The 19287-nt window shown below is 37.1% G+C and overlaps 1 protein-coding gene across 1 annotated transcript in view; it reads right to left on the bottom strand.

Moving 5' to 3' along the window:
* Positions 1–13490, bottom strand: part of CBLN4 (cerebellin 4 precursor) — a 28061-nt gene extending 14571 nt beyond the window's left edge. The window contains exons 1-2 of the mRNA XM_039343162.1: positions 12524–13490; positions 5478–5594 (exon numbers count right to left, since the gene is read on the bottom strand). Of these exons, the coding sequence (XP_039199096.1) occupies positions 5478–5594; positions 12524–12814 (408 nt within the window). The 5' untranslated portion in view covers positions 12815–13490. The remainder of the gene's footprint in view (positions 1–5477; positions 5595–12523) is intronic.
* Positions 13491–19287: the final 5797 nt, after the last annotated feature.

Here is a 19287-nt window from a genome sequence, read left to right as displayed (position 1 = left end):
CTTCATATTGATTCTTAATTTTATTTTTTTTAGAAAATGAGAAACTAGGAAAGATAAGGGCAATATATAAAAGGCCAGAGGAGAACTGTAGCCTCTGTCAATGTAGCCCTCAGATGCCTGCAAAAGTTCCTGCCAGACCCTGATACCCCCAGAGAAAAGATTCAGCTTGAATATAAAATATCTTTATTGCTGTCACACATGTTTTAATGATAGAAAAGCATCCTCTACCAAACTAAGAGTCAAATTATGTATGTATGTATGTATGTATGTATGTATGTATGAATGTATGTATGTGTGTGTGTGTATGTATATGTATGTATATATATATATATATATACTAAGAAATAAAACGTGAGCACCAGGAAAAGTTAAAACATTTAAAGTTTTATAAAACATTAAAAGTTTAAATATAAAACATTTAAAAGATTTTTTAAAAAGCAAACCTAGCTTTCATTGGCTCCTGCCAACATCATCAGGGTGCAAATGAATCAGTGGGGGAGACATTTATAAACAAGCCAGTGCTTGCACTAGACTCCTGGACCACGTAATAGGTCCCAACCGGCCAATCGTTGCACCTGTGTCAATTGCTACATAATTGCTCAGTTTGTCCTCATTCTCCCCATCTATATGCGTAGTATATATATTTGTTTTCTGAGGTTTTTGCGGATGTTTGTATGTAGGTTTTTGGTTATTCGGGTTTTCTCCCATGTAAAATTGGAAGTGTCTTGGCGACGTTTCGACAAAGTCCCATTCGTCATCTTCAGGCTGGTGTTTTCAGCTTTCACTTTTCAAAGATATATATATATATATATATATATATATATATATATATATATATATATATATATATATATATATATATGCATGATTTATAAATCCCAAATTTCTTTCTCCCATTGCAAAGGATAAAAGCCACTCTTTTCTCAAAATTGGTTGTTACAGCCACCTGCATAATGCTTTCATAAAGGAATTCTCTATTCCCAGGCTTCATGCCTTGCTAACTTCAACTCTCACTGTCTCTGAGGCATAGGCTTCAGACTCATGAGCTCAGGCAATGCAGAAGCAGATTACAACAAAATTGCTCTCAAGCTATTGCAGTAATATATTCAGTGAAATGAAGATAGGCATTATAAGCCTAGAAGAGGCATGCTCTGTTGACCATTCATTTCCCCAGATGCCGTTCCACCTCCTTATCATAGCTCATCTTGCTTTTTTTGTGGAAAAAAAAGAGGCAGTTGGTTGCAGAAATATAAGGAGTTTAAAATTGAAGCCCACAACTAGTATTTAGTATGTCTTTCACTATGATGTTTATCGTCTGCAAGGGTTTTGAAATAGAAGTGAAAGAGGCTTTTAAACTTCCATCACACAAAAAAACTTCTAGCAATCCTTCAAAGTCTAACCATTGTTTTTTTAACTTCATGGGCTCCTGGAAAACAATGAACTACACATGATTAACCAACAGAATAACAGAGGTCTTCCAAGCAGGAAACCCTAAACCAGGGGTCTTCAAACTTGGCCCTTTTATGACTTGTGGAATTCTGGGAGTTGAAGCCCACAAGTCATAAAAAGGCCAAGTTTGAAGACCCTGCCTTATACCATTTCAGACAAGTGTCTGTCCAGTCTCTTCTTAAACGCCTTCAGTGACGGAGCACCCACAGCTTCTGGAGGCAAGTCATTTTGGCCAAGGGCCAAAACAAACCAACTTCATGAACATGGTGTCATTCTGTGTCTTCTAAATATTCAAAAGTACATGATATCATCTTAGAAAACTGGCTTCCCATTTCAGAAAAAATGATCTGAAGTCTTAATGTTATTTTTAATAATAATTTCTGGTCTCTTGCCATAGATTTGTTATGACTCAACCCTACATATCTTTGCTTACAAATTCATTCCTGAGAATATTTATTATTATCCAATGACATTTCATGCAAAAATTTTATACCACCACAGTTATGCCAAATACTTCCTGTCCATTTCTGGCCCTAGTTCAAAGCTTTGGTGCTGACTTTTAAATACTATAATTATTTAGGACCAGTAAGGCTAAAGGAATGTTCTCATACATACATACATATATGCCCTCAAGCACTTTGGAGAAATTATTGGAATAATTCTTGTCAGTGAAACAAGGCCAATGACTACAAGGCAGAATTTCTTCTAAACTATGGCATTTCCTATCTTGAATACCATCCATCCCAGGAAATTTGCCTGACAATTCACTGATCTTCCTATAATACCAGCTAAAGATCTACCTCTTTTCCATGGCATTTCAGACTCCAACACTTGCATTTTGACCTTTTAAAATCCTGCATTATATTGAGGTAAGTTTTTCAAAGTCTGTAAGATATCTACATTGGGATAGCCTTTTTGTTATTTCATCTGTTCCTATAAAGCAGTGTTTTGTAATTGGACAAACATGGACTTTAACTCCTAAAATTCCCTACTCAGAATAGCCATTTTAAAGAATTCTGGGACTTTCCACAGTTACCCAGGCTACTGTACACAGCTACAAAAAGAAATAACACACCTGTGATGGAACGTTTTCTGAATTCCCAGGAAGCAGGAGTAAATTTCAGAGGAGCAAGAAAAGTGCAGTTTAGATACTTTGTGTGGTAGACAGAGCATGAACACAGGTGCTTCTAATAGTTTCCAGAGTTTATGTTTTAAGGTGCATATAGTCTGCTTTAGTTTGACAAGATGTCTATCTATAGGTGAAGAACAACAAAAGAAACTGCTTACAAGAATCTCAACAGATCTTTCTAAGTTTTTGGAGTCTGATGGCTTTAGAGATGACATTCTCTCTGGATAATGTTTTAAAATATATTTTTGGATGTGTGTACTGCTTTTCAAGATCATGTGAAGTGTTAGTACCACTTTATAATGCTTTGGTAAGGCCACACTTGGAATATTGCATCCAGTTTTGGTCACCACAATATAAAAAAAGATATTGAGACTCAAGAAAGAGTACAGAGAAGAGCAACAAAGATGATTAGGGGACCGGGGCCTAAAACATATGACGAATGATTGAACCAATTGTGTATGTCTGTGATGACTCCCCCAGATGATTCCCTGGATACCTCTCTAGATATCAGCTTGGGGCAGAATGAACTGGTTCCTGGCACATCAGAAGCTGGGTTAATTGATGGCTCTGAACAGAAGGGATTTGGCTGAGGTTCCAGCTGGGGAAAGCATGCAATTGCAGGTGGTCAGAGGAGGAACTGCCTTCTGCACTTAATTTGAGAATTCATAGGGCAGAGAAAAGGCAGGAGCAGAGAAGGTCAGCCAGATTACTCAAGAGGAGAAAGCTTTGCCCTTCTTGATGGGCTGCACCAGAAGCTGGCTATTTAGCATGGCAGATGAAGGGGGATGTTGCTGGGAACAATGTGTTTGGTTTCTAGCTGTGTGTATTCTGATCATTGTGATTCCTGCCTCACTTTGGATTGACACCATGTTTGGAATTGAATCATGCCTTGGAAACTCTGGACTTTTCTTGTCTCATGAGCTGTCTTGTGCGTGGATGTAAGTTTGCCTGGTGGGTTTAAGTTTGTCTGGTGGAGTTATTTTGTTTGAAAAACTGTCAAGCACTTTGTGGACTCTTTGGCCACTGCTTTGTGGACTAACCTTGGTCTGCTCATAGCTAGACTTAATTGGGACAGTTCTGGGTTTTGGTGAAGGGAATTGCTGGAGAATGTTAATAAACTCATTGAACCACAGTTATGTGTGTTTGTGAGTGAGTGGTGCAGCACAATATCTAGTTTAATGAAAAGGACTAGGGTGACATGCTAGCAGTGTTCCAATATCTAAGGGGCTGTCACAGGGAAGAGAGAGTCAAGCTATTCTCCAAAGCACCTGAAGGCAGGACAAGAAGCAATGGATGGAAACTAATCAAGGAGAAAGGTAACCTAGAACTAAGGAGAAATTTCCTGACAGTCAGAATAATTAATCAGTGGAACAACTTGCCTCCAGAAGTTGTGAATGCTCCAACATTGGAAGTTTTTAAGAAGAGACTGGACAGCCATTTGTCTGAAATGGTATAGGGTTTCCTGCCTGAGCAGGGGGTTGGACTAGAAGACTTCCAAGGTCCCTTCCAGATCTGTCATTCTGTTATTCTCCAGTAGCTTAAAACAATGCACCAGAACAGAAACCTTATGAAATGGATCAGGTGAAAGATGGTAACTAGTAGAAAATCTTCCAGTGAGCTTCTATTTGTAGGTATGGACTTTAATGTGGGATTTGCCAGTCTTAGTCCAACTCACTGCATCTGAATGGGTTAAATATACCAATCATTCAATACAAGGATGATCATGGTGATATTTCAAGTCACTGTGTGCTAGAAAAGTGCCAAAAAATAATCATAATATCACATCCAAACATGTCACATCCAAAATGTCCCACCAAAACATTTTACTGAGTCATATTAGGTGGAGTAGTCAATCAAAAATAGAAAATATAATTATCTATATGCAAGGACACACTTTTCTGTTTACAATGAGCTGAACCTTATTAGGAAATATGAAAAAATGCTTGGTTGTGATACTATCTGCTAGCTGATGGAGTAAGTAGATTGAGTTAAAGATTCAAAGGAATTATTTGCATAATAATTTGCACATTCAAAAGAAAAACTTGTTGCTACTCATTTTATAGGTGGGCCATTGTCAACACTGTTCATTATAATATTTTTTTTAAATTTCTCAATAAGTTAGTCAGTCAGTCAGTCAGTCAGTCAAGGGAATGTAGCGCCTAAAGCCAAGCACTTTTTAATTTAAATTATTTTAACTTAAAACTTTTGATTTCAAAATTATTTAAACTGTGCCAACTTAATTTCAGCTGCCTTGCATTCCTGGTATTTAATAATAATAATGATGATGATAAAGTTGGAAGGGACCTTGGAGATCATCTAGTCCAACCCCCTGCTCAGGCAGGAAACCCTATACCATTTTGGACAAATGGCTGTCCAGTTTTTTCTTAAAAACTTCCAGTGTTGGAGCATTCACCACTTCTGGAGACAGGTTGTTCCACTGGTTAATTGTTCTAACTGTCAGGAAGTTTCTCCTTCGTGTCAGGAAGTTTCTCCTTCGTGTCAGGAAGTTTCTCCTTAGTGTCAGGAAGTTTCTCCTTTGATGCTCTTTGATGAGTAAATTATGAAGAAGCTGTCATATCTAGAATGGGCATGTAAGACTGTAATCTGAATTCTCTGTTAAAATCTATTGGTATTGGTCTTTCTGACCAGTAGCTATCCCTATTGTTTCATTCATGTTTATACTGCATTCTTATAATATGTTGTATTTTTTTTATAAGCTACAACATGCTTTTAGACTAAAGCTGATATCCAATATAAATATAACAGGAAGGAAGGAAGGAAGGAAGGAAGGAAGGAAGGAAGGAAGGAAGGAAGGAAGGAAGGAAGGAAGGAAGGAAGGAAGGAAGGAAGGAAACATTAACCACACTAACCCCAAATATTATTTTTTAATTCAACATACCTGAATTGTTTGGCTCTGGTAGACTTTAATTACATGAAAATTAAAACTGTATATTCCTTTTCTCGGTGCTACAAACACAGATTCCAATGTAAAGAAATTGCCCACATTTACTAGGATCTATAAATAAAAGAAAAGAAACCAGTAATTAATGGAAGAATGGAAAACAATGGAATAATTATTTTGAATGAACCCAAGTTTAATTTCAGATTTTGCACATTGTTCATCTGACAATGTATGCAAGTATATGCAAATACCGTAATCAGATTTTACTTCCAACAAGTTCATAATAGGATGTAATGTGTGCAATTATTATTTCAATAAAACCCACTTATTTTCAATTAAAGGAATAGAAATTCCTTTCTCAAATTCTTTAACTTCTCCACATGCTTAGTTGAGAGTAAGCATTACTGAAAGCAACAGGAACCTATTTCTGAGTATACTTAGAATCACGTGACATTTTTTGTACAACTAGCTGAGAAGCTGCTTAGTTCCACTACAGTTCCTGCTGAGTTTCAAGCAGGTGAGTCATCTCATCACATGGAATTAAATTACTTAGGTAGCTAAAAAACATTTGTAGCACAAATCTTCAAATGGTTTAGTTATGTAAGCCTCGCCAAAGTAGCCAGGCAGATATAAACAAAAGCACAATGAATGCCAACTGTTGAATAAACAGCTGCCCACAAACTTCCGTTACACAAGCAAGTGGGTCAAGCTTTACGACACATCTGAACCATCAAGATTATTTGTCCAATGATAGATCCAGAATGCTCTCATGACATAAATTATTCCTAAGGGAGCAGATTACATGTCTTGAAGTGACATGTTGAATCCCATTCAACTTGGGAATGGGTAAGGTTATAATGTAAAATAGGCAGAGCTGCATGCTGTTGTTGTTGCTATTGCTGATTTGTTTCTTTGTTTTAAATTTGTACAGACTATTTTAGAGTTTACAGTTCAGTTTGTGAATGCTTCCATGAGGCTGAGGACTTATGATTAGACAGCAATAGCAATAGATTTCTATACTGTTTCATAGTACTTTACATCCCTCTCTAAGTGGTTTATAGGGTCAGCATATTGCCCCCAACAATTTGAGCCCTCATTTTCCCAACTTTGGAAGGATGGAAGGCTGAGTCAATCTTGAGCCAGCCAGGATCAAACTCCTGGCAGTTAGCAGAGTTAGCCCTCAATATATTCTAACCACTGCACCACCACAGCTCTAGATAATCCACAAAGGGTTTGAAAGGCTGTCTGTAGTTCTCAGATTGCATACTGCCAATCCTATATTAAAATGAAGGTTAAGAGGCAAATAAGTTTAAACCACTCATCTCCCCCTTAAGCTTCCTAAATATTCACTATAGTCCCACTCATTTTGGAATGCAGACTCCAATATCCCACATAAATTGAGAGTGTACATCAGATAGTCTGAAGTTGTACACATGCAGCATTTATGTTTAAAAGACCCACATTGATATGGGTGTTTTCTAAATAGAAAGGATAAAGTTTCTTCTCCCAGTTCTATAACTATGTCTTACTTTTTATGCAAATAAGCAATGGGTAAATATCATGTCTTTTTTATCAATACAAAAATTCTTGAATTAAATCTATTTTTGAGGAAAAGATCTAGTTTAGTAGTAGAACTATTTAGAATTCTTGTCTTCATTTCCTGAGTAATATCATTTCTCTGTCTATTCCTTACAACAGGGATGTCAAACTTGTCATGTCACATGATGTGTTGCGACTTTTTCCTCATTGCCGTAGCTGGGGTGGGCATGGTTTCGGCATGAAGCATCTGGCCCATGGGCCGGCAGTTTAACACCCTTGCCTTACAACCTTAACATAAACCCCACCTTTCCCACTAAGCTTGTGCTTAATCTCATAATCCTTATTGCTTACAAAAATGATAGCTGAGTTCATAAAGAAACATGCATTTCTGTTCTTTGCTGCTCTTAAGCCAATCTCTCCTCCCTAACTTTTTTATTATTACTATTATAGTCACACAGTCAGCCACAGTCACATATGTATAGACATGATTTGGCATTTTTGTCCATCTATTAAGTCCTTACCAAGGACCTCATATAGACAGATGGTGTTGTTTGTTTAAGGTATTAGTGCAGGCTGTAAGCTGTTCCAACTAAAGCTGCCTTTTGCAATTGATTGATGTTGATTTTGTCAATGTCAATGGTATTCAACTGGTGCTTAAGTTGTTTAGGAATTGCATCCAAGGTGCCTATTATTATTATTATTGTTGTTGTTGTTATTGTTGTTGTTGTTGTTTGTCACATAGATGTTTAGACTGATATATTTTTATTCACCTAAAGAGTCCTTCTCAAGGACTTGGGATGTTGCTCTTTGTTGGTAGTAAAGGTATTGTAATCTTACAGGCTGTAAACTGTTCCAAGCAAATCTGCCTTTGCATTTGGCTAATGGTGATTTTGTTAATGCCAATGGTTTTCACGTGGTACTCCAGAGGTATTGGGATTGCATCCAAAGCACCTATTACTATTATCTTTGTTTTCTTTTGCCATAGTTGTTCTACTTTTATTTGCAGGTTTTTATATTTTGTGATTTTTTTTCCTGGTTCTTTTTCTTCTATTCTGCTGTCTTCAGATATTGCAACATCCACTATCCAGACATTTTTGTCTTTCTTATTGATAATTGTTAAACCTAGGGTGTTGTGTGATAATTGTTAAACCTAGGGTGTTAAATTCTAAACACCCAGAGCACTTTAGCTCCTTCATTTTCTGTTACTTTGCCTATTCTATGGTTCTACCAATTCTTGCTTCTAGTCAAGTTGTATGCACCATTGTTGGTACTTTGTCATGTCATTGTTAGTAATCTTCTTGTGATCTTCTTGCAGCACATAACTAGGTGGTCCATTGTTTATTAAGCTTCTTTGCCAAAATGACATTTGCTCTCTGTTGCTGGCTTCTCAATTCTGGCTTTATATGCATTTATTCTTAAGGTATGGTCTTGTGCAGTCAGATTCAGCCCTTCTGTCTCTTTCTTCAACTCTCCTGCTCTTAGCCCTTTCCAGATCTTGTTATTGCATTTTCTTGCTATTTTTTTAATATAATTGCCATATTATATTAATATGGCTTATAATTGCCTTGCCATGTCTGATTTCTATTCTTCATTTGCTCTTTCACATGGGCCAGTTTGGTCTCTTTGGTGTTCAGTAAGCCTTCATGATATCATACCTTATCCTCTACACTATTCTTCAGATAGTCTTCAAATACCTTTTTTTCTTCTTCAATTGTCTGGGGTACTTGCAACATTCCATTCCCACCTATATTCCTTGCTAAGTAGATTCTGTCAACATTCATTGTGATTATTTGGGGGGGCTTCCTATCCAGGGCTTTCAGTTCAGTTTGAGTCAAATTCACTATTACACCTACATATTTCATGACTGGAATTGTCTAGGTATTAACTGCCTTGATAGTATTTCCACCACTGAGTTTGGACCTTAAGGTCTTCTTCAGTCTTCTGATGTATTTATTATTAACCTTCTTCTAGACTTCAGTGTGCCTGATGTTGACAATTTTTTATTATTGTTGTTATTAACTGCCTGGCCAGTTTTGCAATTCTGTGTCCATTAACTAGGGAATGAGTCCCACTTAATTAAACCACTTTATTCAATAAAAGTGTAGAATCCAGAAGCTTTCTATATAATACAGAAGAATTTATAAAAACCTGAACTACAGTATGGCTCATGCAGTTCTCATTTCTGCCACAAATTTATCAGAGAATCTAATATATGTCTTTTCCAGCTTCCCCTAGCACCTTAGATGTATTAATACTGTGCTTTGGACCTTTTATAGTATAATTTACCTTTTCATAATTTGTTGCCTTTAAAATTGCTTTATCATTTTATTCTGCTTTGTATGTGTCTCCCTCTACCTCTGCCCTGTTATATTTTATCAGAGGGCACTGTTCAAATTAAATGCAACTTGCTGCGAAATATCTGCTTTGTATATTGTACATTTTAGTTTGCCTTTCAATTAAATTACACACAGTAGTGAATCCTTTTTTATATATAAGCAGATCATCATCTGAAGTTTTCAATAAACCGTGATGGAATAATAGCTACCTAACATGTACTTTGCATATAAGGCCTATATTCTTCAGCAGCCTTTCTCAATTTGATGCCATTGAAAGGTTTTGACCATAGCACCCATTAAACTTTGACCACTAATCATACTGCAAGGGGCTGGCACAAAATGTAGCCCAACATATGTGAAATACAGGGGAAGAGAAAACCCTCTCAGGTCATTTGCAAGGGATGGAAAAGGATTGAGTCTTTTGAACTAGATCATCCCTGATCTGATACAGCCCAAGGATAGCTACATATGTATATTTCTGCCACTGAATAAATATTACAGCATAAATTTATCTACCCTCCTGTCCAAAACAGTTTCTTTAGATGACATAAAGATAACTAAAAATTAAAATTAATAACACAAAATTATAGCTCCAGTACTAGACTAAACTTTACAGCTATATGATAAATCATTATTAATATAATAAAAACTACATATAGTATCATTTAAACAATAATGATGTATTATCATAAAAGTAATGAGGTGTAATATTGCATTCTCTCTGACTCTACTATCTAAAAATATAATACTACCAGTAACATGAAGAATAGCTTTATATCTTCTTTTGTTGTGCAGAAAAAAATATTTGTAAAAATTCTCCTTGGGTCATTCTCATAAGGCAAGTTGCAATCTTTCTCCTGTGCCTTGATGTCAGCAACAAACCACATCGGTGAAAGGGATAGATCGTCCACTTTACCCATCTATTTGACTTCCTGCCTAAATACATTTTTGTGAGCTTAAAGGAGAATAAACTCCATTCAATGGAACTTTCTTCTCAGTAAACATGTATAGGACTGGAGTGTACCTTAGCAATATGTTTTGGGATCAGTCAGGGTATGGATATACTTCAGCTGTCATGACAATTCCAGAAGCAATATCATATGCATATAATGAGTAACATATGCTGGCTAATGTACCCAGTAATGAATGTGAAGATGTTAATGAAACATATGAAGACAAGAAGTGGATGGTATCTCCTAGGAAGACAGGAAATTCAAACTTTGCGGAAAGAGTTGGGTATTTTTAGGTGGTACACAACTATAAAGGGGAGAAGCATATACTTCAAGCATATACTTTTAAAAGTCATCTCTTATATATTTTGTATCTGGATAGAAGTGGGAAAATACTGATCTTTTGCCTTCTACTCCTTCTTCTTAGAAATAGATAACTGTCATGGGGTTCCACCATCTCCATGTATCTTACACTACATATATACCTGACTTCTGATCCTTTGAAAAGGCTAATAATGACAATGTGACTGAGTTGGTTACAAGATTCCTAGGACTATTTAGCACTGGAGAAAAATGCAGATCTGTCAGCCTCTCAGAGAATATGCCTTGAAAAACTAAAGAATAACTTGTGGGCTTAATTAAACCCCACAGCTGATATTTGCAAGAATGTGATGTATCTATAACTCTATAAGTACATATAATGCATAAAGAGCTGATATTAGATATGGTACATAGATTTTAAACCAGAATTGGCATAATATAACTCCAATGCCTTTCTGTCTTCTCCTTCAAAGCATGGATCTTTGCCAGTCCAAAATTACATCCTGTAAACAGCACCAGTTTCAGCAGGAAAACTGACACATTTAATTTTCCTATTAAAATTGATTGATTATATTAAGACGCATTAGATCAAAATTAAAAATGCAATATGTTATTTTGGAAAGTAAGAGAAATGCATATTTTTCTATTTTTTCTAAAAGATATGGTTAAAGGTAGTATTGTTGTTTATTTCAGGAATGGATTTGGAAGAAGGGAGGAGTGCAGAAAGTCCTTCCAAGGTTGCAAAATTCTGCAGTGATGCTACTAAGATGCAGTGAATTTTCCAAAGGACAGCATCCATATTCTACTAGTGTGATCTGACTCAGTTTCATTAGTACATTATCTATATCCATACCAAATGCATACCGATTTAACTACACCAGAATAAGCCTAGTGTAGGATATTGGTTCTGTAGGGTGCAGAAACCTCATAAAAGTTTTTAAAGATTTCAGGTTGAAAAATTTGAATGATTTTGAAAACTCATAAAAGATTTAAGTTGCTGGGAAATCTGGTTGCAAACCAACTGAAGTGCTTCTGGGGAATTGGAGATTTTCTTTATATATATCTTCACTTTATCTCTCCTCCCTGTACTTTGAAGCTTTTAACAAATTCCCAGCTTTTCTTCAGGATATCAAAGTTAAATTAAAATACCCAAATCTTATGCCTTGCTATTTCTAAGTAAACATTCTCAAGAATAAAGTATAAGAATGCATACGTAAGTTGATTTTTAACAGTCTTCCCTCAGTATTAACCTCTTTGAAGCATTAAATAATTCCTGCACTGTATAGTATTACCTCATTTATTCCAGCATATCGAGAATGGTAAAATTGTTACATATGTGATAATGTGAGACAGGCTTTTTTTTGTTGTCGTTGTTAAGTCCAACTGCCAGAACTTATTTCACTCCCCCCTCCCATGTGCCTTTAAATGTAAAGTGGAAATGTAGAAACTGAAATCAATAAGTAATAGAAAAAAATAACTTCATTCTCAGAGGAAAGCATGTGTGAAATTGCTGTCCATCTTAAGAGGAAAAAACAAAACCTATGAACTGAACAGTGACTGAATGGACCAAAAGTTTCTGTCTGCAATTCCTAAGTTTCAACCCACTCCTTTCAAAGGAGGATTAAAGAGTTTGCAAATCAACTCCACCTGTTGATTCCCACCTACTGTCCTTATCCTATCTCATCTCAGTACTGTAAGCAGCTGCCTCCCCCTCCACTTTTAACCTAGTCCCTTTCCCAGGGGTGAAATCACTTTAAAAGAAAACCTTCACGACTTAAATAAAACTCAGGCCAAACCAACTTCCCCACTCCAAACACACGCTCCTTTTGTCAGTAGGAAATGATTAGAATGTCTTTCTACTTACGGCAAGATCTATTTACAGTATGATCTTTTTTACCTGATCAAAATAGATTATCCTGGTTTTGTTGCTCATCTCAGAAGGCTCATGGTTGGTACTCCTGACTGCGGAGAAAGCGACCTTAGAATTAGCAGCCCGTACAGAGATCCCCAGAGGAGAAGAAGAGGATCCCTTAGAATCGGTCGCTGGGTTGGAATCGCAAACTACCAAGCATTTTCCTTCCAGTACGATGGGTTCCGTGTCATTCTGCGCCCAGACGGGGAAAGCGGAGAGAGCCAGCGTTAAGATGATGGTGGGCACCATGGACAGCGCCCTGCTTAAAGCGCCCATGTTCAGCACCAGGAGCGGCGGACAGCGATGCCTTGCGCGGAGAGCCCCAACGTTCCTCTCCTTCCACCTCCGTCCACGCTTACACAGACCACGCCACAAAGCCAGCTATAGCAGCCCTACCAGCAGCGGAGGGGGAAAAAAAAAATCACCACTCTTACACAGACAGAGGCACACAGGCACACACACACCGCTTGCTACCAGCACAGCAGCAGCAGAAGAAGCTTCTTCTGAAAATGTCCAACATTTCCAGCGAACAAAGTCTGTCTTCCCTCCTATTTGATTCTGGAGGGAGGGAGCCTTCAAAAAGCAACTGGAAATGTGCTTCCAAACACCTCCTGGACAAAATCAGCTCTTCCCGGTGCCCATTTCTTTGCCATTGAACACCCCCCCCCCGCTCCCAGAATCCAGGAGGAGAAAACTACGGCGGGAGAGCGGGGGAGCCCTAAGGTAAATTATTGACGAAAAAAAGCGAGAGCGAGATCAGGAAGAAATAAAAACATTTGACGTAGCAATGAGTCGTCTCATCTTGCCCCCCATTCTTGCCCTGCAGGGATTTAGCCGATACGCTCAACTATTGATAGTAGAGATTTGCCTTCCAAACTGGCTCAGATACTGTGGCTGAGCTCATTTGCCAGGATGCTTTGAAAAAGCGAAGTTCCCTCGCTCTTTACCACGATTCCCCCCCAGCGTCACGGCATACAAAAGCACGCCCAGCTCTCGCTCGCCCTCGCTCTCTCTCTCTCTCGCTCCTGCTCGCTCACTACAATTGTCTTTATAGGGAGCGTCTAGCAGCAATGCCGGAAATTACATTCTCCGAGGCTACCATTCCAAGCATAACTTTGCCAATTATTTTAAGGATCATGTGTTGGAGCAAATGTGTTTCGCACTGTGTTAATTAGCGTTTGGCCTTTCCTCTCGTCTTCGCAGCTTTAACTATTGAGCAAGCGTCAGTCAAATGCTTATTGCAATGCAGTATTTTAGAGGACAACCCTCAACATGATTATGAGGAAGAAAAACCCAGTGAAACAATGAGACTAGTTTCTGAGCAGAAATTTGAGGAATTGGGTATAGCAACTTTTTACAGATTTTAAAGTTTTGAGTTTCATGTAAAATGTTTATAGAAGTTATCAACGTGTAGGTGCAGTATAAAAGTCAGAAAAACCAAGCAACAATCCAAATAGTGAGATAAGGTAAACTGCATCCAGTCATAACATTAGAATATTTTCAATGCCTGTGCACAAAATTTTTGATTAAAAACCCTCTTAATATTCATGATATTGCTACAGATCATTGAAGCATTTATGAAATGCTTTAGTTTCTTGAAGAAACAACACATTGTTTAAACTGAAACAAAAGTAATAGTTTGTCCCACTTTCATGCTGAGATTGCTGGGTTTGTATTCTAGTGCACTGCCTAGTGGATCTTTTTGAAAATGTTTCAGTTAATTTATTTATGCTGTACAACAGAAGGCTGGATATCTTGAAGAAAAATAATAGCAATATAATTGTTAACAACAGCATTTCAAGACAGTTTTCTCTGTCTTACCTATGTTATTCATTCTTTGCAACTTCCTTCCAGAAAGGGACACAAATAGAGTTCACATTTTTAAAGACTTTGATTGAGGCAACAGGTGGTATTCATTTACTGAAACATTTATACCTAAGATTTCTACCATCCTTAAACATATTATGAATAATATAACAAATCATAGTACTTCAATTTTCTTCTCAACAGCTACACATACAAATTTTAATTAAACTTTTCATTCTAAGATTTCATTATATTTTCCTTTTTTTCTATAACCTATTCTTTCTAATCATCAAAACCACAAAGACATTTTCCTTCTTATCATTCATCACCACACGTAGCACACATCTGTGCTATTTCACATTGACCCATATTCCAAAGAATCCATTTAATTTTGTGCATGCCTTATCATGCACAAAATCATGTACTACTAATCAAGAAGAGAAGCAACCTAGAACTAAGGAATTAGTTCTAATTATTTTACAGCATGCAACAACTAATTGTTATCTTTATATTAACTGAAAACATTCTATAATTCAAGTCCATTCAATTAATAACAATAACGATATAATAATGATGATGATGATGATGATGATGATGATGATGGAGTTGGAAGGGACCTTGGAGGTCATCTAGTCCAACCCCCTGCTCAGGTAGGAAACCCTATATCATTTTAGACACATGGCTGTCCAGTCTCTTCTTAAAAACTTCCAATGTTGGACCATTCACAGCTTCTGGAGGCAGGTTGTTCCACTGGTTAATTATTCGAACTGTCAAGAAATTTTTCCTCAGTTCTAGGTTGCTTCTCTTCTTGATTAGTTTCCATCCATTGCTTCTTGTCTTGCCTTCAGGAGAATAGCTTAACTCCCTCTTCTTTATGGCAGCTCCTGAGTATTGGAACACAGCTATCATGTCAGCCCTCGTCCTTCTCTTCATTAGACTAGAGATATACCCAATTCCAACAACTGTTCTTTATATGTTTTAGCCTCCAGTTCCCTAATCATCTTTGTTGCTCTTCTCTGCACTCTTTCTAGAGTCTCAACATCTTTTTTACATCATGGTGACCAAAACTGGATGCAGTATTCCAAGTGTGGCCTTACCAAGGCATTGTAAAGTGGTATTAACACTTCACGTGATCTTGATTCTATCCCTCTGTTAATACAGCCTAGAACTGTGTTGGCTTTTTTTGGCAGCTGCAGCACACTTTATCACACTTTATCATTTGCTTTTTCACTATTGCCCAGGGTTAAAGTTTAATCCTGTTTATGTGCCATTACTGCCTCTGCCTAGCTTCTCCAAGGACATCTCTGTGCTTCTACAGATGTGACATAAAGCCATTTTTTTCAAATTTTGCTCACACTCAAATCCTGTAATGATATATGAGAATGACCATGGGAGACAGGGGGAAGAGCTGCAGCCAGGGGACTGGTCAGATAAGGGGCAGCTGAGTCTGCAGAAGGAAGGTGGGCATGGCAGATGTCTGAGAATGGACCCTTTCTAATTTCTTTGGCTGCAAAAGTCCTGGGGAGAAGTACTTACAAGTTTCTGTTAATGAAACCTTATAATAACTTAGAATTAGTTAATAATAATAATAATAATAATAATAATAATAATAATAATAATAATAAAGTTGGAAGGGACCTTGGAGGTCATCAAGTCCAACCCTCTGCTCAGGCAGGTAACCCTATACCATTTCAGACAAATGGCTGTCCAGTCTCTTCTTTAAAACTTCCAGTGTTGGAGCATTCACCGCTTCTGGAGGCAGGTTGTTCCACTGGTTAATTGTTCTAACTGTCAGGAAGTTTCTCCTTAGTTCTAGGTTGCTTCTCTCCTTGATTAGTTTCCATCTGTTTCTTGTTGCCCTGCCCTCAGGCGCTTTTGAGAATAGTTTGACTCCCTCTTCTTTGTGGCAACCCCTGAGATATTGGAACACTGCTATCATGTCCCCCCCCCCTCGTCCTTCTCTTCATTAAACTAGACATACCCAATTCCAGCAACCGTTCCTTATATGTCTTATCCTCCAGTTCATTTAAGTATGCTTCCTGTCCAAACTACCTTGCAAGGCTGACATATTCTTTCAGATGAAATTCTGTCAAAATCTTTAACTTAACAAATTAACCACTTTAACTTAACAAATTAACCACAAATTAACACAGTTTTTACATCCATTTTTCATTTTATGTAAAGGAGGAAATAATAGCATTCTTCCAATCATACCCACAGATGTGCTCTGCACACTCTATTAAACAATTGACAGACACTTCGAGCAAACTACACCCACATCTACCTGTTTCTCCAATTACACTATCTACATCTGAAGTCTTTCTATTTTTCAATGTCCTCATAGCATTTATGATTTTCGTTTCTTTTTTTTAAAAAATGAGACCTAATATTTATAGTTTCGTTTTCATTCTAGGTTTTGGCAACTCACTTTAATTCCCATATAAATCTTTGACATGCTCATTCCATATTTCAGTTTCATCTCAAATAATTTTACCTCTTTTAATTCAATCCATTCAGCTGGAGACTCCTTGTTTAGCCCTTTTCACCGACTTTCAAAATAACTGTATTTCCCTGCCTCTATGAATCATAAGCATTTCTTGCTCTTTGACTACATTTTCATGGCTACATTTTGTCCTTGACTTACCACCATTCATTAGTGACTGTTCAGAATTATGATGGCACTAAAAAAAATGACTTAACACCTTTCTCACACTTAAAATCATAGCAGAGTCTCATGGTCCACAGGATCTGAAGCTTCTGTCAAACTGAAAGCAACATCTCAGTGTCATGATGCAAGCTCCACTCCTTTGGTGTGTGTATATGACATCACAACACAAATACAAAAGGAGCAAAGCAATGCTGACTCTCCTCCCCACTGTCTCTAATCCCAATTACTTAAGTGGGAATTGTTTATAGGTTCATATTCATAGGACAAAGATTGGAAAGAAAAAGGAACTTAAAAAAAAAGACAGCTTGCTAGAATAGTCCCTATTCTACTTTGGGTTCAATAAATGTGCCAGTGAATTGTAATTATAGTGGAGTGACATAGTTACCTCTTTGGAATTAACCTATAATACCTTTTCAAACTGCCCATTATTCAATATGCAGTGCGTTTCCTGTAGTTTGGAAGGAGTAAAGGACAAACTATATACAGCTCAGTATCTGCAGCGCAGAATTATCAGATTGGATCAGTCTTTTTCAACGTGAAATGAGCATTGTGTTACTAGCTTTACATTTAGGCCTTTATTTAATGTTCAGTGCTTTCTGGATTTTATACACATTGACTGGTTGTTCTAATCATAACTGATCAATTCAGTTTTGGAAGCAGCTGTTTTCTCAATGGAAGTCTAATTTCTTTGTCCTGGTTCTCACAATTTCCCATGTACTGTAGGAAACTGATAAAGAGCTATGTTCATCTCAGTATGAATAATTTTAAAAAATTAATTTAATTTTTTTAAAGACTGCAAAGAAACGTGAACCTTCCACTCCCCTCCCCCCCATAACTAATCCTTCCATCACCCCCCATCATCTTGGCAGAACCGAAGAAGTTTCTTGGATGAGAAGTGAAACTTCTTCTTCCTCTTCAAGGAAAACAGTCCAGTTGCCTTTTTAAAAAAGCACCTTTGAGACAACTATGACCTGGATGATTGATTTTAAAAAAAAATTAAGTAAGGACTTAACTGGCCTTAAATGCAGGTAGTCCTCGACTTATGACCATAACTGAGTCTGCAATTTTGGTCGTAAATAATGAGAGTCATAAAATGGGTTCCCACCTGACTGTGACCAATTTTACAACCTTTTTTTGCAATGGTTGTAAAGCAAATGTCATGGTCTTTAAATGAACATCATGGTCATTATAAATATCTATTTCTGACAAAAATGTCAGAAATTACAATAATGTGACTACGGGGTGCTGTAAATGGCCATAAATGCAGGTCAGTTGCTCAGCATCCAAAATACAGTTATTCAGGAGGGACCTGGACATTGTAACTTCAGACAGTCACCAAGCAACCGGTCATAAGTCAAGGTCTCCTTGTAATCTGTTTTCCTCTTATATACTAGGTATATCCACACAACATACTTAACCAGGCCAGGTAAACATCTAACATCTGCATTTTCCCAACACATTTAAATTCCTTGTTTGGGTTCTTTCAGTGGGATAGTGATAGTTTAGAATTCTATGTTAATTCATCCCACTTGGTTAATTTAGTCAACACATTGTGCAAAACCAGAAAATAAGCCAAGTCATTAACCAGGTGAGACGTGTTGTGTGAATACAGATCAAACTGATTTTAGTTCATTCTCCTTCCACCTTCTAATTATCCTTCTTTAGATAGATATTTGAAATACCACTGTTTATTTGCAGAGTTGAAGATCGGGCCATTATAACTATCTGATGCCATGGTGGAAGGCAATTTTAGCAGGTTACCAAGGACCTTAGCATCCCTGATGTATAATGATGTCACTGGCAATCCTCTTTGTCACTTTGTCTTCTCTTGTCTGACATGACATCAGTTGTCACAGCAGCTCTTCCTTTATTCTCCCTGGCTCAGCACACTTCAAATAATAAAAGATGTCTGAGATGAATTTCCATGAAAGTGTGAATTCTCTATTAATTTAACAGCTTATATACAACACAGTCCAATTAGCTAGCACAGCCTTTTATTCTTGAACTTTGGAGCTGAGATCATCACCATAAACAATATTTCCAGTTTAAAAATCACAGGATTGTGGATTTTAGCATGCCCCAAGCTCTATTTTTGAAAAGAGAAAGCAATGTTATTATATTATTATATTCTAAATGTGCATTGATTCCCTCTTAAGTGTCTTGTGTCAGCAGTGGCATAAAATAAATCTATCCCTTGAAATATGATGAAGAGAAAAGAAAGATTGATTAAAAAATATCAGCGTGTTAACTGCACCAAGCCATGTTCTTAATGTGG

This window comes from Crotalus tigris, unplaced genomic scaffold, assembly GCF_016545835.1.
Source record: "Crotalus tigris isolate CLP2741 ecotype Arizona unplaced genomic scaffold, ASM1654583v1 scf7180000017834.3080900, whole genome shotgun sequence".
Classification (NCBI taxonomy): domain Eukaryota; kingdom Metazoa; phylum Chordata; class Lepidosauria; order Squamata; family Viperidae; genus Crotalus; species Crotalus tigris.
This window is presented reverse-complemented; position numbering and strand designations above follow the sequence as displayed.